This window comes from Fulmarus glacialis, unplaced genomic scaffold (genome assembly GCF_000690835.1).
Source record: "Fulmarus glacialis isolate BGI_N327 unplaced genomic scaffold, ASM69083v1 scaffold24897, whole genome shotgun sequence".
In the NCBI taxonomy this organism is placed as follows: domain Eukaryota; kingdom Metazoa; phylum Chordata; class Aves; order Procellariiformes; family Procellariidae; genus Fulmarus; species Fulmarus glacialis.
The window spans coordinates 330-23101 of record NW_009225483.1 but is presented as its reverse complement, the minus strand read 5'-3'; the positions used below and the strand labels follow the sequence as shown (position 1 = coordinate 23101).

At 45.6% G+C, this 22772-nt stretch overlaps 1 protein-coding gene across 1 annotated transcript in view; it reads left to right on the top strand.

Moving 5' to 3' along the window:
* The window catches only part of ATF6 (activating transcription factor 6), a 77607-nt gene extending 56438 nt beyond the window's left edge, over positions 1-21169 (top strand). Inside the window, exons 13-14 of the mRNA XM_009582503.1 lie at positions 3585-3669; positions 20961-21169. Coding sequence (XP_009580798.1) covers positions 3585-3669; positions 20961-21169 — 294 coding nt within the window. The remainder of the gene's footprint in view (positions 1-3584; positions 3670-20960) is intronic.
* Positions 21170-22772: the final 1603 nt, after the last annotated feature.

Sequence of the window (22772 nt, the reverse complement as noted above, 5' to 3'; positions counted from 1 at the left end):
TAACAGAGAGGCTTCATTGAAAATGGTTCCCTATGCAACTTGTTTCAGATCCAGTGAGTTGATCTTGTTGGGTTGTGTTTGGAGGGATTGCTAGTAACAGTGCATATATAATAGGTATCAAATTTTTTATCGTATCAGTTTCTGTCTCTAACAGGATTTTGTGTGGCTGAGCAGGATGTGTTGGGCCTGCCATGATTTGTGTAAAATAAGTTCATTTCATTAGGTTAGATTGAATTATAATATTGGCATTTTATATGTCTTCCTTCTTACATTCCTTTGATTTTGAGTGACTGTAATTGTGATCTAGAAAACAATGCTCCTTTTGTTTCTCTGAGTCAGGGAAAGAAGACTGTCTGGGTGGGATTCATTTAATACAGCTTCAGGTGTTTGCATGTTGGCTGACCAGTCTGAAGCTCTGGAGCTCCTGTCGTCTCCAATGCTATCTTAGTGTAGAGTGAAATACCTGCTGGAGTTGCCCACTTCAATTGACTGATCTACCAGAAAATGACTTGGTGTTTTTGTCTTAAGCCAGAATTATGAGGAAAGAGAGCAGATAGTGGTGAACTACTCATTTCTTCCTTGCAGCTCTTGAAACATCATTCACAGAAGTCTAAAATTAGTTGTGATTAAATCTAACTCCTGGTATTTAAAAAAAAAAGACTTCTAGGTGAGGTGGAACTCAGAAAGGTGAATTTTACAACTCATTTTCAATGCAAGGTTTAGAATAAAGTATTGTTTTCCAGCAGATCAGTTTGGTGGAATCTGAACGTGCCCAGCAGCATTAGCGCATAGTTTGGCTGAGTTGTAGTCATGGAAATGAAATTTGTTAACTGCAGAGTCAGTCTGAGCCAAGTCTTTGAATTTAACCATGATGGAGGAGATGCAAAGCTTGTAAAGGCCAAGTCTGAGGTGTTTGCACTGCCTCTGTAGTTACCATAGGACTCTCCTGAGAAGTTGGTAGTGCCAGTGTCTGTCTGTCCTGTGGACTGCAAAAAGAGAATCATAGGATCATCGAAATGGGTAGAGAAAACCTCTGGTGGTGCCTAGCCCAACCTTCTCCTTGAAGTGGAACTGTTGCCGACGGTAGATAAGGGCAGCCATGGCTTTGTATAGCTGTGTCTTGGAAACCTCCAAGGACAGAGATCTCCTAGCGCTCTGCTGACCTGTTCCAGGATTGCACCACGCTCTGGGTGAAAACCTGTTTCTGAATGTCCAACCTGAACCTCCCATGGTGCAGCCAAGAAGGTGATGATACAGGAGGTACCTGAGGAATTTTCCTTATTTTGTTGCTATCCAGAAATTTGGCATTTCTGTCATAACACTGCTGTTTATTTCTATAGAGGTACTCTGATTGTAAAGTCTTTGTGATAGTTCTTAACACATTTTTTATATACAGTAAATAAAGGTGCCATTATAAGCAAAACTAAACCAAGCATCAATTAATGTACCAATCTTCAGATATGTTAGCAAAAATAGTAGTTACTTGTAATGATTCACAGCTGATCATCTATGCAGTACTTGTGTTTTGCTAGGTAATGATGTTGTGGACTTTCAGAAGCATTAAAAAAGAAAAAAAACAGGATAAGCATTTTTTAAGCGATGTTAAAAATAGTTGTCAAATCATGACAGGGGCATTGTTACAAAATGTGGTTTTAATGGACATCTTATCTTTGGCCTGTTCCCTTGGGAACATTGAATTTCAAGAACAGTTTTTCTGTAAAGTTCATTGTCTTACTGAGTGTTGTCTTAATCTCAGTGGTTCAAAAATGAAATGGGAATTACATATGTAGTCTGAGAATTATATCAGAGTGGTTTTATAATTTTGGTACCAAGATGTTTTTAATTACAGTCATTTATTGAAGTAATGTTTTCTTCTCATGGTCAGTCATTTGGGTTTTTGGGGAATTTTTTGGTGGGAAAAAAAAGAGAGTGATATTTCTGCAATGTATCTACAGAATATCTTAATATATTTAACACCTAACTTTGTGTGTAACTCAGTTCCCTGATCTTAGACATAACAATGTAGTGTTTAGATACTAAAATGGGGAAAATACAGTTACCGTGACATTAACAACTGTGTCCTGAAGAAAGTCCAATTCAGTCTGCCAAAAAGATAACCTTGGCCAAAAGCATAGGGTATTTGTGTGTCTGTTCTTACCCTTAATCAGGGAGCTGAAGAGCTGCTTGAAAAGTTTCTGAGTGCCGGGTTTGTAAAATACAGTGGGAGTTTTACAAAAGGGAAAGCATGAAATGAGATGAGAGCATCAAATTTGTTTCTGCTTTTTAACCGTGTGAGATAGATGTCTGGATCTTGAAAAGTGAAAGGCAGATGTTTGGATCTGGTTTTAGGACAGTTGCAAAAACTTCTTAACAAGTTGGTCTCCACGAGTGTGACGTGGTGGCACCTGCTGGCTTTTGTTCTTCTCGGACACTGGGAGTGAATTTGGCATTGCTGGGATTGGGAGGGGGGCAAACACAGGGGCTGGGAAAATAAACCTTTCCATTAATTCTTTGGGGCCTGTAGAAGATACTTAGTGATTGGCAGGTTTTTGTTTCACTTAGAGCCTGAGTTAGAAATTTAAACTCAATTTGTCAATTATGTAAACACAGTCTTTTGCTCCTCATTACTAAGAGAGAGCAAATATACTTCCCTGACAATGCCCACTGTGTACTGAGATGGTGCAGTGAAGGAAGCTTCTGTCAGGGAAACTAAGCTTTGAAAGGCATGGGAAGCTTCCCTTGGCCTTAGTGGTCTTTCTTTGGTCCATCAAGATCAGCATAGTACAACAGTATGGGAGGTACCTGGACTGGTGCTTTATATTCTGTTACTTCTGTTGATAAGGGAGGAACTGTATTTTCCCAGGCTGCAAGTTGAGCAATTTGAGTTCAGCAACAGCACAAAAACTGAAGAAAGGCTGCGTTTTGCCTTGCAGGTCAGGTCCATATTCAGAGCGTGTCCTGCAGATGCAGCTTCCACTGCTAAAACCCAGGGTAGTTAGTTTGAGCACTGCTGTCTTGCAGCAGGACCCAGCCACCTCACAGCTGAGATAAGCTACTAAAGCACAGCTTTGGCATCAAACTTCCCTGGTAGGTTTTGTCGCAGAGCTCATATTTCACACCCCGTCACAACCCTGACTGATACAGCCCTACTGCACGAGGCATGCGATGTAGAGCTAGGCATAGATATAGCAAGATGCCATTTATATATAAAGCAGACAGCACTGCAAGTAAAGGCTCCAATTCAGCAAAGCCCTTAACCACATGTTTAAATATCATTGAAGTCAAGTTAAATTACTTTAATCATATACATAAGTACTCTGTTGAACAAGGGCCTAATAGTAGTTTCCATCTCTTTCCACATGATCAAGGCTTTTTCATATTCTGCTGCATGCGATAGGGATTTCTTCTCAGTTACACAGCATGAGCAATTGCTGTGACTTTTGGAAGACTCCCTCAACAATTTGAATTTGCTAAGCTGTCATAAATAGTTTTATGTGGAATGCCTGTAAGACAGAATGGAAAGGAATGTTCCCAGCTCGGTACTTCCAGGGTAGATTTAACACATCTTTTCCCCTATTTTCCAGGACCACCTGTTACTGCCAGCCACCACACATAACAAGACCAGAAGACCAAAGATGTCTATAGTGTTGCCAGCTGTAAACATCAATGGTAAGTCCAAAACATGAAAGAGAATGATAGGAGAATAATTTCAAAGGGATGGGTTGTACGTGGAAACCGAACTTAGACCAAATGTCTGTCATTATAGCTTTGAAAAAGAAGTCAAACTGGTCATTACTGGGCCATAGTTGCCAGGCTCCCTGCTGGAGCTTGGGTGCTGGCAAATCACTGGTGCTTGGTCACTGAGACTGTAACGAGAGGCTGCGTGACTTGGCCAGCAGCTCTGCAGTATCTCATTCTAGCTCCTTCAGGGACTCAGGGGTATTGCCATTCAGTCCCGGTGATTTAAACACAGCTGATTAAGGGTTACTTGAATGTGATCTAGCTTCTCTAACTTGGTGGCTACAAAGATCCCATTGAGTGTGGAGGCTGTCCTCATCCTCTCATTTGGGTTCCTCCTACGCCTGCTTAGCAGCACAAATTCCTTGGCCTTACTGGTTTGTTAGGATGCTGACTGCCTTCCATCGGCTTCCTCAGCTGTTTACCACTCTGTTACACAACACTCAGTGTGAGTGGGACCTCTCAGCACTGCACGGTCAGGATTAATAATAATCATGTTACAGTGCTGCAGGACAGCAGAGAAAACAGCTTTGCGCAGAGGGCACAGTCTTATTACTGAACAGAAATGTTCTTGATCTCCATTTTAGTCCCACATGAGAGACAGGACATGAATTGTATAAATATATTGTTAATTCATATGGTGAGGAACTGCCAAGTTGGGACATGTTTGGGGCACAGAGTCACTGTCACAGTCATAAAACGCATCGTGAACCCTGTAACAGTATAAACTTTACTTTCTGAATATCTGTGTACCGTAATGCGCTATCTTAGGGGAATTTTTATTAGATATATCAGAATTATTTTTGGCATTTATCTGTTTGAAACTCCCTTTTCATGTCCATTACAAAAATCCTTTTCTGGCTGAGCTGAATTATCACATGCAACTGGGCACTTTATCACTTGGAGAACAAACTATTTCTAAATTACAAAGTATTTCTTCTTAACATGTTATGAGTCTTGTTTTACTTGAAATAACTTTGTTGGGGTAAATATAATTTGGAAAATACGCATCAGAATCCAGTGACAAATCTTATCCTTCATTAATAATGAAACATTGTGAAATTATAGTTACTTGAGTTCTTTGGGATTTTTCTTCAGAACATCAGCATAATCCAGGAAATAAAAAAATGTCCAGGGATTTGGGCAGAGATGTTGAAACAGATGAGACACAAGGATAGCATTAAGTAAACAACGGCATCAAACATCGCTTCCTTTGTGACACTCAGCCAGGTGTTAGGGAAAAAATTACAAGATACACAAGAGCCAGTAGGTAACTTGGCTTGATTTTTAATTTGATTATTAGTAGATTACCTGGAGGAGACAATTCCCTAAAAAGTTCTGCCTGGAGAAGAACCTATTTCTCTCCTTTGAGAACATTGCTCCTCCACCCTATTCTGCCTCCGCGGGGACTGAGCACGTCCTGAACAAGCATCTGGAAGCTAGCTGACAAGAAAGCTTTCCTCCCAGCTGTCTGCTGTTCTTTTAAGCCCACCTTAATTCTTTGTCCACCTGCAGAGAACTGGCTGCTAGAAGAGGCAGGGTCTCCCTGGGAGGAATTGGCAAAAGCTTCAGTGCAAGAACTTGACCCCTCCTGCCTTTTCTCGTGCCTCAGCCAGATCTCTGTGGAAGAAGGGAAACCTTTTCCACTGCCACTTACTTGCCCTTCCTTTTTGCTGCCACAACGCTGGCAGAGGAGATGAAGGGAATGCAAGTGAAGTGGCCTTTGCTTTGAAACTTTTTCGGAACTTCTTCACTTGCCTTCTTCTGCAGGATCTTTATTTGTCTGTGTACTGAAATTTTACCCATGACACTGTTTCCAAACATGAAACAGCTTGCAGTTCAGTTGAGAACCCTTTAAACTATTGGACAGTCTTTTCCCAGCAGGACTGTCATCCTTTTCTGAATGCACTTTGATTGCTTGAGTGCCTTCTGAGCTCTGCTAGAGACTCTGCCTTTAGCTGGCTTGAGCCCTTCCCACCATCGGCTGCAGGGACAGAGAACAGGTATGGACAAAGTTTAGGAAGTAAAATGAGTTCAGTCACTCTCCTACATGACTCTGCATGGAGGTTAATGACATGGTTCTGCAAGACTGGTCTGGCAGTTTTCACCAGTGTACAAAGCAGAGTTTTTCTTGGAGGGAAGAGTTGGGGTAAATCCGGCCAGTGGCAGTCCTAGTGCTCTGCAGCGAATGGCTAATCTCAATAGAAAATTTTGTAGTAGATGGGTGCGTGTATGTGCACATGTGTGCATTCAATACAATGGAAGTTTAAGAGAACAATAACAGTACGTTACTCATTTTCAAGATAAAAACTTGATAAAAACTATTCAGTTGTTGAATGTTGGAAAAGAGTAAAAATGGCCATTACCTTGTAACTTTCTCCTATGTGCTCCTTTTCCTGGTTAGCCTGAATTGCCCATGCCCCTCTGCAGGCATGAGGATAAGCCAGCAAAGTCCCCACTGAGGGCTTCTGTGCAGGTGCACAGAAATATGTTTAATTATTTAAGTATGTTTAATATTTTAACATTTTTTTTTAAAGTATAGTAACTGGTTACATGTTGGTACATGTTAATCCCTCCCCTCTTACCCTCTTACCAATTCCTTCTTCTGCACCCTGTTCTAAGCCCCTTTCCAAGCTTGCTGGGCCACCCCCCCAATTCATAGCCAGCACTTGCTGTCAGCTCCTCCATTTCTGCCTCCCCAGATGCTCTCACATCCCTTTACCATTCTCCCATATCCCTGCTCCCTGCTGTCCCTCAGTACAGCTCTCCCCTTGGCCCCTGCAGCCAGCCATGCCCACGTTTTGACCTGCCTCTGCCCAATGACAAAGCCCCACCATTTGCAGACACAAGTAGTACTCACAGAAAATCTGATGGGACCTAAGGACCTTAGGGCTGCTAAGCCTGGAGGGAAAGATGCAGAACTTGTTAGTCGTAGTCCCGCTGTACATGGTTCTGGGGGCACCATTGGTGTGGCTTTATTGAGAAGTTATTCCAAGAAGAAATATCTTGCAGTTTCTCATGGGAATGAAAGCCAACTGCAATTTACAGTTAAACTCCGGCTTTTGTTTTTAAGCAAGTCATGTTTGTTATGCTGGATTGAAGCTATTATTTTAGAAATCTAACTATGCACTTGAGACCAGTTGAGTCTCGAGTAGATTTCATTCCTAAATTTGCTTTTATTGTAATTCAGAGTCTTGTTGGCTCATTACACCAATTCCAAATTGACATATAGGCGGTGCCTTTCTTGAAGTTTAAATGAAAACATCTGCTATTAGCCTTGTATTTACTTAACTGCTGTAAAAAATGCAGTGGGTTATAACATTGATCTTTGGATCAAAATAATCTATAGAGTACAGCATAGCTAAGCCACTCTTCCTACCCCAAGCACAAGCCTTTTGTCTCTGCAGGATGCCTGCAGCTCCACAGCGCAGCACACACCACCAGTAGTCGTCTCCTTGCAGCACACAAAAGTGAGAACATATGTACAGTCATTCAGTGTAGGAGATAGCATTCAATGTTTAGCCCAAGAAGCCACTTCCATTAATGCATTTCTCCCTAGGATTACGTTAGATACTCTCACAGCTCACACTTCGTCTTGGAAGGAGCAGCTGTAAATGTCTGTGCAGGTGTGTACTGGTGGTCTTAGCAGCAGCACAAAGACCAAAAAGGCCTTTTTTCTTCTTAGGATCCCTGTGCAAAACAGTTCCCCATATGTGAAAGTCCTTCCATAATTTGCCCTCTCTAAATTCAGGGTTGGTGTCTGCACTCTCAGCCGAACAAAAGTGAGAGACCTGATGGGAAAGCCACTGGTGAGATCCGCAACTCGTTTTCTGGGATTTGGCAGCCATGGCAGAGAGAGTTTTGAATTTTGTGCAAATATTCTGGATAGGTCTTAGTCTAATGTCACACAATGGGACTTGTCTTCAGTCTGCCTTTGAGATAGTTGTTTGTGTGCCTGACTCTATAACTTGCATGTTCCTGGTTCTTAAGGAACCCTGTTCTCTTAAGGGTTGTTTTTTTCATGAAACACAACAGCAAAATAGTCTCCTAAAGGCAGAAATTTATTGTGAACGAGATGGCGAGTTTTGCAAAGTCCGTGTGCTCTGTTGTGTTGGCCAGCTTCTGATCGCTGCCACTTCCCTCAGCCTTCCTTCCTAGCATCCATCATCATACTGATGTAAGAGACTTCAAAAGTGCTCTGAAATAATACACATTCTCATTAAAATGGTCAATAACAAATCTAGTGGTAAGGCTTTTTGATCAAAACTGGAGGGATTTCTGCCATCAAGCAGCATGATTATTTGCACGCAGCTACAAAGAACGTTCTTTCAACTGACAGTCGTGTGCAAAAGCCACTCACAGATGTCCAAAGCTGGTAGCAAACTGTCTGTGAAAAATCCTTAAGGCAAACAGAACCCACACAGGCTGAGAAGGAAAATAGAAACAAAAGCTCTTTGGGAAGTGACAATGTTCTGTAAGTTCCCATGTCTTGGGGTTGAATAAATAAAGTCTCCAACTTCCTCTGCCTTTCAGGGTCAAGCAAACAAAAGATGCCATTTCCGTCTTTCGGAGCAAGAAGCAGAATTCCCAGTCAGTCATCGAATGAGGAAGGTCTAAAAAAATACCACTTACGGCAGCTGACATCCCTGAAGGTTGCTGCTTAACATTTTGGGTAGCCTCCTCTCTCACTTTGAATAGCTTCAGAACGGTTTCCAGGAGACTAATGGCTCCAGCTATCTCTAGCTGTTGTTGGTTCATTCTTCTCTTCATGTTAGAAGCCAAATCTTAGTCCCTGTGGCTCCCTCTCACAGCTGCTGTCCTTGGTCCCACACTGAGAAGCTCATGCCACTTTAGTAGGTACAGAGGACTCCTCTTTTGGCTACACAAGCATGATCTGTAGAGATACTTCTCTCATTGTTTCTGCTTTTATCTCTGGATTTGGCAGAAATTGCTGAGAACTCAGCACAGCCTTACAAGCTATAGAGTATGAGCATAAGGCTCTGGAACTTGTGTGTGTAGGATTACAACCTATCTGTGAGATGAAAGAAGGGTGGCTGCTAAGGTTTTTTAAGAAGGTCACTGAGAATCCTTCAAAGCATCAAGACCTCTAAACCAGGAGGTAGGAAAATATATCTGAGAATGTCTCCATGCTGTAAGTCTACAGGCCATTTTGAAAATGCCACCCTTCTGCTTCTTGAGCTGCCAGTTGAGGAATAAAAGTAGTTTGGTGAAGCCTGACCAGGGAAAAATCAGAGCCATGGTTAGCTCTCAGTTAGACCTCGCTGCAACAGCCGATGACTGAGCCTGGACTGAGAAACGGGGAGAGTCTGCTATCTCCTGTGTGCAGTCGTGGACAAGCAGCATGTTGCATTACTGTGGTTCTGCTGTGACTAGGATGGTTTGCTAATGTCACAGATGTACTTCAGCTCTTGTGCTCATGTAAAGCTGTGCTGTAGAGGTCAGGATTGAAATTGTGGCAGAACAGATTTTATCAAGGAATTTTAACCATAGATTTTAGTGATATTGTAAGAATTTGCTATTCTCACTCTCGTTCTCGAAGTGATACAAAAGCAGTTTACCAAAACAGAATAACATCCCCCCCCCCAAACTTTCCTACATTTCTTTGAACATCAGAATTGATCATTGCCTAGATTCAACATTAAATAGAAGTTTTCAACAAATTTGGTTGTCTTTGAGAGATTTTGCTCTTCCCAACCATTGTCTGTTGATATATGTTGTCTTTGACAGGAAGGAGAAGATTAAATTATTCAAAAAAGTATGAAAGAAATCATTCAAGAATCTGCGCACAAAAGTAATGGAATCTGTGTCACTTGAGTTCATGTTTATTTAGTTAGACAGGAAACGATCAAGTAATGAAATCATAAAGGCTTATTCCCCAGTGACTTTTCATAACGAGCTGTTTACCTAAATTGCTAAATGAGTAACCTATTTTTATGTATTCAAAAGAACAGGAAGATGATTTCAGAGGATCTTCTGTGCCTTTTTGCCCCTTTGTTAATATGAAAAAGAATATCTCTTGGGTTTTGTGTAATAGAGCAGGCCAAGCCCCAGTGTGACTGGTCTTCCCTGTGTAGACAGAGTAAATTCTACAGATGGCATTTTCTTGGGAACACACTGTTCACGAAGGGGGTAGAGAATGAGTCATAAATTAATTGGACTTCGTACTTAGTATTTCCAACGCCAGTGTCGAGTTATTATACCAGATTGTTTTTTCCATATAAAAGGCACACTTATATAAAATCCACAAAGTAGAAGAAAAAAGAAACCCATGACATTAGCTGCCAGTGTGGATGCCGGTATGGAGTTGCAGAAGGAGCCAAATTCGATTTAGAACTGAACGAGTATGCATCTCGCTGCAGAGACCCTATCTTCTAGATGTTGGTTAACCCTGGATGCTGATACTGCCATGTAGGTATGCTCTACCGCCAAGCTTTACAGAGAGCACTGTGCCGAGACCTGTGCTGCAAAGCAAAGAGAAAATTTTCATCCCGATCTGTGAGATTACCATCATCATCTCGGCTACATTGAACTGTGTTTGTGCAGCACATCGTAATTCTAGCCTCAAGCCCAGCTGATCTGCCGTAATACATTTTCAAATGTTGTAAATTCAAGATTACATAATTCCTCTTGGTGTTAAATTATAGGTGGCAAACAGAGTTTTATGTTTGTGATACATAGGCCAACTCTGATTACTGGTAGCTCTTTATTTCTACAGAGATCTGAAACATAATTACCCATAATGAGCTCACCCTGTAAAAACATAAAGAACTGCAACAGAGCTGGTGGAGGAGGTTCACATTTATGAGTTCTGTCTTGAGAACATCAGTGGAGTAGACCTAAAGATTAGTAAAAACACAGCAGTCCAAGACAGTCTTTCTCAGTGTTTGGATTGCAGTCTCAAAGAGACTGCCGCCAGTGGGGCCAGGAGGCTTTTGCCTTCTTCTCATATCCCAGGTCTAGTCCTCCACGCTGCAACTTTCCTCACCCTCTTCATACAGTCCACCTTACCTCTGTGCTTTCTGATGTGCTTCCTGGGCTTGATCCTTTGTAGCAGGGTTGCTGTAGGAAAGCATTTGAAAAATATGTCCTGAGCATCTGGAGAACATTTTCAGTTTTGGTTACCCACCACTTCATTGTAAATCATCTGCCTCCATCCAGTCTTATTCTGTAGTAGCCCCAGGTGAAAAGACCATGGCATATCCCAGTACAGCACAAATACATTCTGCGTGAATGTGGATGAAGAAATGATTGCCAGCCCGAGCTGCCCCTCACCATGAGAAAGGAGACACCTCTGATTTAGAGCAGGACTCACACATTAAAGCTATAAATCTTCAGTTGCTGTAGCTGGGAAGCAGAAATCTTTGAAATGGATGTCTCACTTTTATTAGTGTGCCACATTCTGATAGGCATTCTGCAGCATGTGTGTATGATTTTTTTTTAATTAACTGGCAAATGCATTGAATCAGAGAAGCTCACGAGGAAAGTGCTCACCCCACGCAGACAGAAGCTTCACAGAGGTGGTGTTAAAAATACTCTTCTATAAGCAAGAGCTGATCACAGTATCTATATAAATGAGGTAATTTTATGTATCCAAGTGAGACAGGTGGAAAATTCAGCTCACTCTTTGGATACCATCCAACCTGTAAAGACATTTCAACTGTAAGTGAATACAGGCTCTCGCCAGCCTTCGTTCTTAAATCAGTGAGACACTTTAACACTAGGATACAAATGATACTGGGTAATAGAGAAGGTCCCTGTCAATGAAAAAGTGATGCTGCCCCTTGAAAAAAAAAATTAAATCAAATAGTTAAATTAATTTTATCGGTAAGTGCCTACAAATTGAAATAGTGAAGTACGTACTACAGTTCAACTTCAAAGGTGAGGACTAAATAAAAACAGAAAAACATATTAAAAAAAAAACAATAGGGTAAAATGCTGGCAAATGGTATGAAAATTGATTAAAGATTAAAAGCTCAGTGCAAAAGTCTTTAAAAGGACTCTAAAAAAATCCAGCAGGCTTAAGTAACACATTAAAGTAGATTCATAGAAGTAAGAAGATATCTTTTAAACAATAGACATTGTAGCCAAATGAGGGAATAGAAAAAAGAGCACGATTTCTGGCAGACTAAATGTCAAACCATAAGAAGTCAAGCCAGAAAAAGATATTGAGGAACAGCGTGCCTGAGGCATAAAAAAATAATAAAAACATTTTTCAGACAAAGCCTGCCAGGGAATCTCTAGTGTCTGTAGAGGACCAAGGTGTTAAAGAGCACTTAAAGTTGAAGTCAGCACTGTTGAAGGAAAGAGCAAAAAATTCTTGTGCTGGTGTTAATGACTGAGACTATATAAATATCAGGAGAATGGCAAGTGACAAAAGAGGCAAACTTTTTAAAAATGGCCTCAGGAACTGTAAAAAATCAAGTCTCACTTTTGCACAAGCTAGCTGAATCTGTGAGAGTTGAGCATGCCCTGGTACATACGATAGATTGGGAAGAGCTAGCACAGCTTCTGCGGAGGAAAGTCCTACCTTAGTGCTCCATCAGAGGCTTCAGAGGGGTAGCGAGTGTGAGGATAAGGGTGGTCTCTTCAGCACAATAACATACCTCAGTGTTCAAAAAACTTGGAAAAAGGTAGTTCTTCAGAGACTGCTAAAAGAAAGCAAGCTTTTGTGAGATGAGAGAAGGGTCACTTGTGGGCTGGTATCCCTCTAAAAGGTGTAAATGAAAGGTGGAAACAGATGGTCACATTTTGCAACGAAGGGGATGTTACCAGTAGAATCCCACGCAGGTCTGTGCTGGGGAGATGCCCATGCATCTCCAGGCGCAGGCTGGAAGATCTTGGGGGGGACTGAAACTCTGTTCAGTAGGTGAAACTTGGTGTGAAAAAATACAAAAGAATTTGCATGGGAAAAATGTTGCTGACCAAACGCACAGTAGCAGGTTCTAACCAAGCTGTTACTGCTCAGAGGAGCTACTGCGCATCTTTCCCTGAAGTGTTGGCTTAGCCAAGGAAGAAGAGCACTATAATTTATTAGAGAGGGAGTAGAAAACAAAACATGAACCATCTTCGCTGCCCTGCTGAATCCCCATCTTAAATACTACGCATTTTTGGTCATAGATGTTTATAGATATTATAAAACAATGAAAGACGCAGGGAAGAAAGCAACAGAGATGAACAGTAAGTGTAACAGCTTTCCTACCACAGTGACTATTCAATTTGACAGCAATGGCTGAGGGAAGGGTTGTAACAGAACCTGAAGAACCTGAATGGTGGTGTCTGGGAAGCAGTTACTTACTGTTTCATATATCACCAAAAGTACATGTTTGCCCTGACTTTTGCTTCTGCTGCTGGTCACTGTCAGGTACAGGTTGGATGGGACTTTGCTGCCAGGACTTTGCTCTCCTGCCTGTGCAGAACAGCTGTCCTTAGGCAGTACCAAGGCTAAAAAAGGAAAGCAACCAGTCTGCCAGCGCAGCAAGAAGAGGAGGAGCTTGCTGGCATTTAAAACCAAAGGTTTTCCAGCTCTAACAGCATCTGTAGGATGCTAGACCCGTGGTAGGGACCAAAGGGACCATGCCCATGCCTCCCTGCTGCACTCAGAGGGAACAGTCCCCTACATGCTGTCCTGGGACAAGCCCTCCAGCCCTTGTTCTTGAAAGAAGTCTCTACTGGAATGCCTTTCTAGGCTACTCTCCTGTGTACAGTTAGTTGTCTTGTAAGTGGGTACGTCTGGATTTGCAGGCTGTGTGGGGAGGTTTTTTATACTTTTTGTGCCTGCCAAGCAGGCGTGGAATGGTTCTGCCTAACAGGGTTGCTCTTTCCCCAGCCTTTTTCCTCTCCTTCACTCCCAAGAGAGCTTTCTGTGCAGCAGAACTACTTTGCCCCTTGTCTTTGTTTTCTCATCTTTTTTTTTTCCCTTGTCATTAACATTGCCACAGCTGGTTAGGTTTCAAATATGGCCATCCTGCAGCAATGATACCCGGCCAACAACATGCATATGCTGTCAAAATGTCTCAGTATTTCCAAGAAATACTCTACCTGGGGGAGCTTGAAATGATGTGCCTGGGAGGGTCAACATTCGTGATTCTGATCTTCTCTTCTTGAGATGGCCATCGGCTCCCTCTCCAAAGCAACAAGAGCAATCACAACAGATCCACACTGGGCCCTCTCCTCTGGCTCATGCTCTTCCTCTTAGAGGGAAGTGACTGTGCAGCAAGGAAATAAGATTGGAAGGGGAGGTGGGAGATCAGGTGGGAAATGGTCCCTGGGAAGAGCCAACTTTCCTTCCCGCTCCCCAAGACCTCCCAGTCTGGACCAGGTACTGCAAAGTGCGTCTGGCACAGATCTGCCGTGACCACGCTGCCCGCAGGTGCTGGCCTTTTCCAAAAATCACATAGTGGTGTAAGCTAAGGGTATGTTGTGCTCCTCATCCACAGCCAGTGTCGATCTCTCCTGTGGCTCCATTATTTACTTAGGAGACCACAGAGGGCTTGTTTCCCCCAGTTTTTCTTGCTTACCTCTCATGCCTGTATATATCCCCCTTGGATAGCTCCTGGTACCAATGCTCCAACAGCTTAGACATGGGGAGAGACCCTGCATCCTTGCTGTCAGCTCATGGCTCGTCAAAGCGACTTTGATTATGTGGATCCAGTGTTTCTGACCATGGCCCCTGTTCCTATATGCATATAGACCCAGCAGCCTGGCTCGCTGTTTGAGAGGTGGTAGGAAACCTGGAGAACTGAAATGCCCAGGATCTCACTTAACCTGTGTCAGGGACTGAGGACAGCTGAGTTCACAGAGGTGAGACCATTGCAACTGGTTTGTTTGGAAATAGTTCTGATCAGGAATTTGCTCTTAAAAAAAGAAGCTATTTGGGTCACAATATAACTTTCTCCCTTGCCTCAAATAATCCTGTCTAACAAGAAATCTGTAAATGTTTTAGGAACCCTGCTGCGTTGTTGCAGTGAGTGTATTTTTAGTCTTTGTAGCTGTTACACAGTAACACTGCTTCATTTATATACTTATTTGGTAGTGTATACCAACCCTTCAGATGGAAACATTGTCCAGATGTGCTGGGTAGGACAGTCAAGGCTGCTCCGTGGTGATGAGATGGAAGATTGCAGAAGTGGCAGAGCAGAGAAGGCCCCTGAATTATGTCTGGGGACAGCTGCACCCTTCAGCAGGCCAGCCCCAGAGCTGTGTGCAGCTGGTGCCCTCATCTTCTGAAGCTTGCACTTTCCGAACTCTGTGCTGCCCTAGCCATAAGCTCTGTTTCGGGCCAGGGCAGGTTGCGCTATAAATTGTTTGGGTAGTTTGTGCTAAATCATTATTTAAACCAAAGTTTAGCGTCGTCAGCTTGGCGCAGGTAGCACAAAGCAACCAGGTTCTGGAACACATTCGGTGGCTCTTTGAAAGCTGCCTAGGCTCCTGCTGGTGTGATAGATGGGGCTGCAAGAGGGGCTCCAAGTATAAATTAACACTGACACTGACTGTCTTTGGAATCTGGTGTGGCGAAGCAAGCTTTCTCATTAGAAGGAAACATGGGAAGTATAAGGGGCGTGAGTAGCTGTTCGGCAAAGATGGTTTTAAAAGAATTGGTGGTTTTGTATCACCTTACACAGAGATAATTCCCTGGCACCTAACTTTGACATCAGCTAAACTGGTTTCATGGATAGCAAGTTCACTCTATGCTGTTGGCCACGAGGCGAGGATGATTCTGTAGCCTTACTGACAAAGACAGGTAGTTGAAGTAAAGATGAGGCAAGTGATTTCCCTCCCTGTATCTTAGCAGCAGAAGCGAGGACGTGTAGTCCAGATCTATGTGGTCGACACTAGCTTAACTGTATATTCAGTGAGCACAGTGTGGGAGTAGAGCTGGGCAGGTTCTGACCACTTTTACAAGCCATCTACTGAGAAAGCAGCCAGCAGGTGTGTGGATTATCTACTGCAAAGGCAGATGGGGCCTTAGAGAAGAGTCTTGGGATTGGGGGAAGTCAAATCAGTGGCCCAGGCCCTGAATTATACAGTATTGGTCTCACAGAGTATTTTTTGGGTAGTTCACTGTGGGACTGCCAGGGTAAGGCGAAATTCATAGTTGATTTGGTAGAACAAGGCTCTATCAATGTACCTAAGGCTTGAGCACATCTTCAGAAAGCTGGTGGTTGGTTACAGCCTTGAAACACTTCACAAGGTCAGGTGGCATTTCAGGGGAGCTCTGTTGCAGTCTCTCTGCAAATTGTGCAGTTTTCAAGACAAGCATTTTCCTGCAGCAAAGCTTTGTGGGGAAGGTGCATGTAAGTGGGAAAGGGTAAATTACCAGAATAACTTGTTCCTGTCCTACGACTGCATCCATAGGGACAAACAGCCCACTGACGTATAGAGTTTGAGTCTAGAGAGGCAATTCACATCACCATTTATTCTGACTTACTGCAGAACAGACACTAAGATTTTCATTGCCTGCGTCTCAAGCCCTCTGCCTGTCTTCTGCCTTTCTCTAAGACAGCATAGGATCATAGAATTAGATGCTTGATCTCAAAGATGGACATTTGAACAGCCAACTGATTGATACGTGTTAGTACTACTAAGGGGAGAAGGAGGACTTTGGTTTTATGGTCTTTCTAATAAGCCAGTTTTGAAAATGTAGTACTTCAAATATGAAGACAATATTCCATCATCCTCGGTAATTTGTAACAGTAGTTATTACCCTCAGCCTTATTTGCTGAATGTTTTTGGGTTGGACTGCTGACTTCAAGCTTTCATCGGTTGAGTCTTGCAACATGTTTGTTTTTAAGAGGAGCTACCATAAACCCTAGAGAGCAGCACTGGGGAATTAGGTTTCTGTTCCCTAGACCAAGCTCGTGCTGGGAGTTTGGTACAGTCCGCGAGAGCCAGCGGGCCTCTTTGAGAAGGTGCAGTCAGAGAACAGCAATGCTTGGCACAATTACTGTTAATTTGAAATAGTCTATCATCTGAAGCACGGATTTTAAACCTGTTAACAAATAATTAAGTGCAACACAGCTTTTTGGCCTGGGAAGGATAGCTTCTTAAGCCTGAGGCCATATGAATGGCTGTATGTTCTGAACTTCAAAGAGGAGCAATAAATCTATTTATAAATCCAGACACCTCTACAGGAGATCCGTTCCTGTGTTTTCGCTTATGTAATCCCACAAAACATCAGTCATAGGTAATTCAACACAATAAACTTCAGAAATAATTCAGTGTCGGTGTTGCTCTGGGCTATTAAGCAGCCCCGTGTAACACAGATTGGCAGTGCTCACCTTCCAGCCAACAAATGAGCAGCAGCAGCAGGCAGCAACTTTGAGCTGTCGGTCCTGCCTTCACAGACCCCCCTGCCCGTGTCCGCCTCCCTGCGGAGGGCTGTGGGGTGCGGTGGGTGCGTGCTCGGTGCAGTACAGGGCTGACCTGAGAATTGAGAGAAAGCACTGGTTACGTACACCGACCCCTCCGGGGATCGGCCACACGCAACTGCCAAGCTCAACACTCGTCATGGCCTCTCTAGAAAACCCACCTTGTGCTCCACTGGTGTCTCCCAGATGCTGGTACTGCTGGACAGTCCCATGGAAGGGGAAGAAAAGAAAGCCTAACCAGGCTATTTTTAAAAGATCTGATGTGAGAATCACAAGGTAAAATTGTTGGCCTGTTCTGTGGATGAATTCAGACCATGGAGTCCCCTGGAGAACCCATAGCTCTACTCCAGATATTGCCCACTTGCTGACAGGGGATTAGGAATAGCACAGCTGAACATGTCCAACTACCTAGCCACTGGATTTAAACTGACCATCAAGGAAACATGGCACAGCGGTGTTCTCACTGCCGTCTGAAGGAGCGCTGGCTGGTGTGCCTCCCTACCCCGTGGCAAACATCAGCTCAAATCTTACTGAAAGGGCTTTGCCCAAGTTGCACTGCCTTGTCTTTGTCACGAGCAAAGAGCAACTCGTTGACGTATGTTGGCTTCTTTGTGGACCTGGGCTCTGTAATGATCGGTTGCAGTCTACCCTGAGGGGCTTCAGTCATGAATAGGCACCTGCAGCTCAGAGAAAGGCAGGGCTAGAGGGACCGTGAGTGACTGCGAGTGCCTGTGCGGAGGGAGGGTCAGGTACCCCAGGTCTTGTCTGACAGGCCGTCGTCCAGCCTTTCCTTACAGGCTGCCAGCCACGAAGACCCTCTGGTCTCCCGAGGTAGCTTCATCCAGGGCTTATATTTCATTATCGTTAGAAACTTGGTCAAAGATAAATCTGTTTCTCTTGAAATCGATCTGGTCATTTCTAGTCCTGTCATGCCTTTGGCTTATGCACAGTGATCCTCTGCAGTCCTCAAGCTTTTTCTGCAGTGCTTCTGCCCGGCCCCATTTTGTACTCATGTTTTCCAGTTCTCCTGAGCGTTGTACTTCGCTCTGGCCCTGGTTGAAGTGCATCCTGAAGATTTTGGACAGCTTCTCTCTTTTGTCGAAACTGCAGTCTAATCCAATACTCCAAGGTGGTTGAAATCTCTCCAGTTTAGCATCTTCCAGAAATCTTATAAGTATGCTCTCTATTCCTCATCCAGATCGTGAAACAGTTTAATGGCATTGAGCTCAGGATGGAGCCATGTGGAATCATTTTTGCAATGCCTGCCCCTTTGACAGTGAGCTAGTCTTTCCAAACATCGGGTTGCGCCGGCTGCATTCAGGTCACGTTTGCCTGTTGTTTTGCTGAGAGCATCACGTGGGTTGATGCAGAACATCAGCCCCTCCACCCTCTGGGCTGGGGTGGGCCAGGCAGGGCTCTCCCATGGTGGCCAGGCGTCCTGGGGCTGGCACGGCCTTCGGACTGCTCCTTTGAATACAGCTGGTCCAGGCGCCCAGCAGCATCACCGAGCAGCAACTGCTGTCTCTGCAGAAAATCCCACCTCCTCTTCTACCTCATTTTGGTGCTAACGGTAATGAGAAAGGCTGCTAGAAATGTCAGTAGCGGGAATTGAGTCATTCCCGCTTTGCAGAGGCTTCCTGCAGCAGTTCTTAATTGACAGTGCCTTCAGCCCAAAAGGGGAAAGAATTAGATACCTGTCTTTAAATCCGAGTGTCACTCCTGTGCTAATTCGCACGCACAGGGCAAGATTCAGGCACTTTGCGAATGTCTGAGTTGGGTGTGTGGGTCCCCTACATGCCTGCTGGCCGGAGAGGCTCTTCGTGAGCGTGATTCCTCCCAGCTATCTCAGCTGTGGTGGCCTCAGAAGACACAGCACCTCTTGCACAGGGTAGCAGAGCTGTGGCTTACTTAATCGTGGTCCACTTAGTTGCGGGGGGAGCCTGCATCAGAGCTGGGAGAAACGGGATCCCGGCTGGCCGAGATGGGCTGATCTGGTTCCCATGCTCCCCGCTGCCACCCACACAGTGCAGCTCCCTCCCTCGCATGGGCTGCTCTCTGGGATTGCTGTTCTCCTCCGTGTTGTGCAGTGCCAGGAAACCTAATGATAGCCCGCTGTGCTGGCTGCTGCGGGCAGACGCGGGAAAGTCTCACTGCCTTACCAAGAGGTTTTCCTGGCCCTGGCCACGGTCCCATCCCACCTCACCCACTTATGGCTTTGGAGCACATTTTCTCACATAGCCAGGGTCCTGTCAAGCTGTTGTCTGCAACGTGAAAGCTGAGGAGCTGCATTTTCAGCTTGCTGTGTCATAGGGAGCCGATCTGTTCCCGTTTGCTCTCTCCAGCCCAAAGGCCAGGCTCCTACCCCCGCCAGCTTCTCCTTGTGCCTACAGCTGCCCCGTGCAGCCCCTGTCCTGAGCCCAGCCCAGCCCTCTCCGCTGTCCAGTCCTGAGCCTGTTGGGTGAGAACCAAGAGCACATCCAAAGGATGAGAAAAGGGGTGACCTGGAGGGATGGCCTCAAAAAGGGTTCCAACTGGGGACACAGCACCCGAAGCTATGGTAGGGCTTTGTCAGCAGCACCGCAGCCAGGAGGGATGAAGTGCTTGTTGGGGTGTTTCGATCAGCGGTGCAGAGACATGCACAGCTGCTCCTGGCCTCGGTCACTTGGTGGCACATACAGAGCTTTTTCCATTTCGTTTCTGCAGGTGGGAGCTTTGATTTCCCTTGCAGGCTCTCAGCCCCCTTAGCAAGGGTTTGCTCCTGCTTTTCATTACTATACCAGACATACTTGATCTAATGGCTTCTACAGGTGGCGTGGGGTACAAGAGGGTCCAGCCGCGGTTGTCAGCTGTCATCCAGAGTTAGAGTTAATCCAGGAAAACAGTAAAAATTAGTAATGTATATTGCATTCCTCCAATCCATACGCTTTCCATTAGGTGATCTTCCATTCTCCTTAGCACAGAAAGAAAACCCTGCCGATGGCAGTCAGCGTTTCTGACACTGAAAGACAAGGATTGGTCGTGCCTGGAAATCCGATCTCAGCTCTCGCATTCCTGGACACACTGTCTATGCAGGGAATAGTCTCCCACCTTTAAATCCAGGCAGCAGATGCTGGCCATGTGCACACCAGCCTCTGCCTGCAAGCCCAGGAGCTTCTGCAGCAGCAGACGTGCCCAGCCTGGGGCCGCACCAGGGTGGTGCAGCCCGGCATGCCCTTGCACCAGGGTCCCATGTGCTGGCCTGGGACTCCCCGTGTCGAGAGGCCTCTCAAGGGTAACGGCCTTGTCCAATGTCACACCACAACGTCATGCAAGTACAACAGCCAGTCAGCATGGTAATGAGGTGCAGTTAATTCTTTTGATTTTTTTTTTATTAATAATCTGGTGAAGAAATTCCTCTAGATCCTCAGTGTCAAGAGGGTTACAGTATTCTTAAACCAATAAAAAGAAAGTGAAACATTCAGCTTTCTTAAATAAGCCCTATCTTCAATCACTCCTACGCTTTAGTGGCTCAAGAACAACAGTTCAGTAATAAATGTTGTAGAGGCAAACTCCATCGGTAATTATGTGCAGATGAAGAAGTGGAAAAGACTTACATTAATTTCTAGGTGTGACTGCACATGCTAAGTGTGGCCTGGGCCCTTTGAGGTGTCACGAGCAGGCAGGGGCTGTGCTGTGTGAGATGGAGCTCCATGTGTGGAGCTGAAAAAAGGAAGGGGTTCCACCCTCCAGCTCCGGCTCCGGGAAAAAAAAAAAGTCCAGAAAGCTCTGTGTTTCGTGCCATTAGGTCACTAGCTTGCAGGGCTAATTCTGACCTTTTTTTTCTTACTTTTGCAGAGAATGTGATCAATGGGCAGGACTACGAGGTGATGATGCAGATCGATTGCGAAGTGATGGACACCAGGATCCTCCACATCAAAAGTTCATCTGTCCCTCCGTACCTCCGAGAGCAGCGCAGAAATCACACCAACACCTTCTACAGCGCATCTCCTTCCGTCCCGGAGACACCCCATGCCCTGAGGGCTATTGTCAAGTCCCTGCAGTAGCTAGCTCCTGCAGTGTAGCTGCACGGCCCATGCACCCGGCATGCAGCAGGTCCTGCTGCCAGACTGAGCTCCTTTGCTGGTGGGTCCCCACAGCTCCTGGCACATCAGCACAGCACGGGCAGACCCCGCTTAGCCCATTCCTGTGCCTGACCCTACGGCTGCATCCTGCCCACGGATTATACAACTCAGCTGGCCCCTCACCAGGGACAGGCCTGGGGGACCCACACAGCGTGCGATGCCCGGTGCCAGGGGCACGGGTGATGCACCTGCAGTCCTGGTGTCGGCATCAGCAGCTGGTGCCTGGGGCCGGCACTGGAGGGGCACAGGCCATCCTTGCTACTTATGCCCTGTCCAAAATTGTGGTGGGTTGTTTGGTTGGTTTTTTTTTTTTTTGTCCCTGTTAAACCATCTCCTGAGGTGCGGTCCTGCCCAGAGACACTGCTGCGGAGGCCGTGCTTGAGGTCAGGCTTCCCCCCAGTACGCTCGAGGCAGTAGGAGGAAGCAGTATCCTTCTCCTAGCTGCAGGTGCAGGGAGAGCCGCAACCCTGCACCCCACGCTGGGCCTGGCCGGACAGTCCCGCTCCTTGTCACCCCCATGCACGTCCACACGCCTGCCCCAACTCCCTGCCCATGCAGCCTCCTTGCCAGGAAGCGGTGGGCTGCTGCCCAGGGTTGCAGCAGTGCCGTAGGGCAGCCCAGCCCCAGCCACCCAGCAGGGTGGTGGGAACCCGCGCGTACAGCCAAAGCACTACAAGCAGAACGACCCACACTGCCACAAAGCATGGCCCTGCTCCCGGCGGTCACCCTGCCAGGGGACTCCCTTGGTTGGACCCCCGTGAGCAGGGCGCCTGGGTGGAATGGGGCCTGGGCTGCCCTCCCAGGCAGCGCCCACACACACACGCACACCCCTCCTCCTCACCTGCGCGCACTCGCCCACACACTGCTGCTGTCTTCCCCAGCCCACGCGGCCACATGGCAAAAGGCTTGGTCCAAGGATGGTGATTTAGTGCAGCACGTGCATTTCTAAAGATTGTACTGCAGGTTTGGTTTTGTTTTTTTTTTTTCCTTTTTTTTCTTTTTTTTTTTTTTTATGTTTTTTCCTCCCTGTTTTTTTGTTTGGGTGTTTTGGGGGTTTTTGTGTGGTATTTAATGCTTTTCACAGCTAACAGTCTGTGGAGCAGCACTGGCCCTGCCGGGGCAGAAGAGCTGCTTCAGTTCAGTGGGACACAGCCACAGCACCTTCCTCCTGAAACAGAGACACACACAGAGACACGCACACACACGCACTCACACCCACACACCCCTTCTCTGCCTTGCCAGCACTGACAGCCACCCGTCACGCAGCAGGGGAGTGTGCCGTTTGCCCCCGAGCACTGAGCTACTAGACATGGCTCTTGCTGCAGTCGACTGCTGCTGTTGCAAAGCCTGCTGCAGAGCTCTGTTAACTGGTCCCAAGTTTGTCAGCCAAGCTCAGGGCCGGAGCTGGGCCGAGGGGCTCCAGCGCACAGTGCACTGTGGTGCTCAGCTGGGATGAGACGCCAGCAGAGCATCGGCCTTTCGTAATGACTTCAGCATGTTACATTATTTTTTTTTCCCCTTTGCA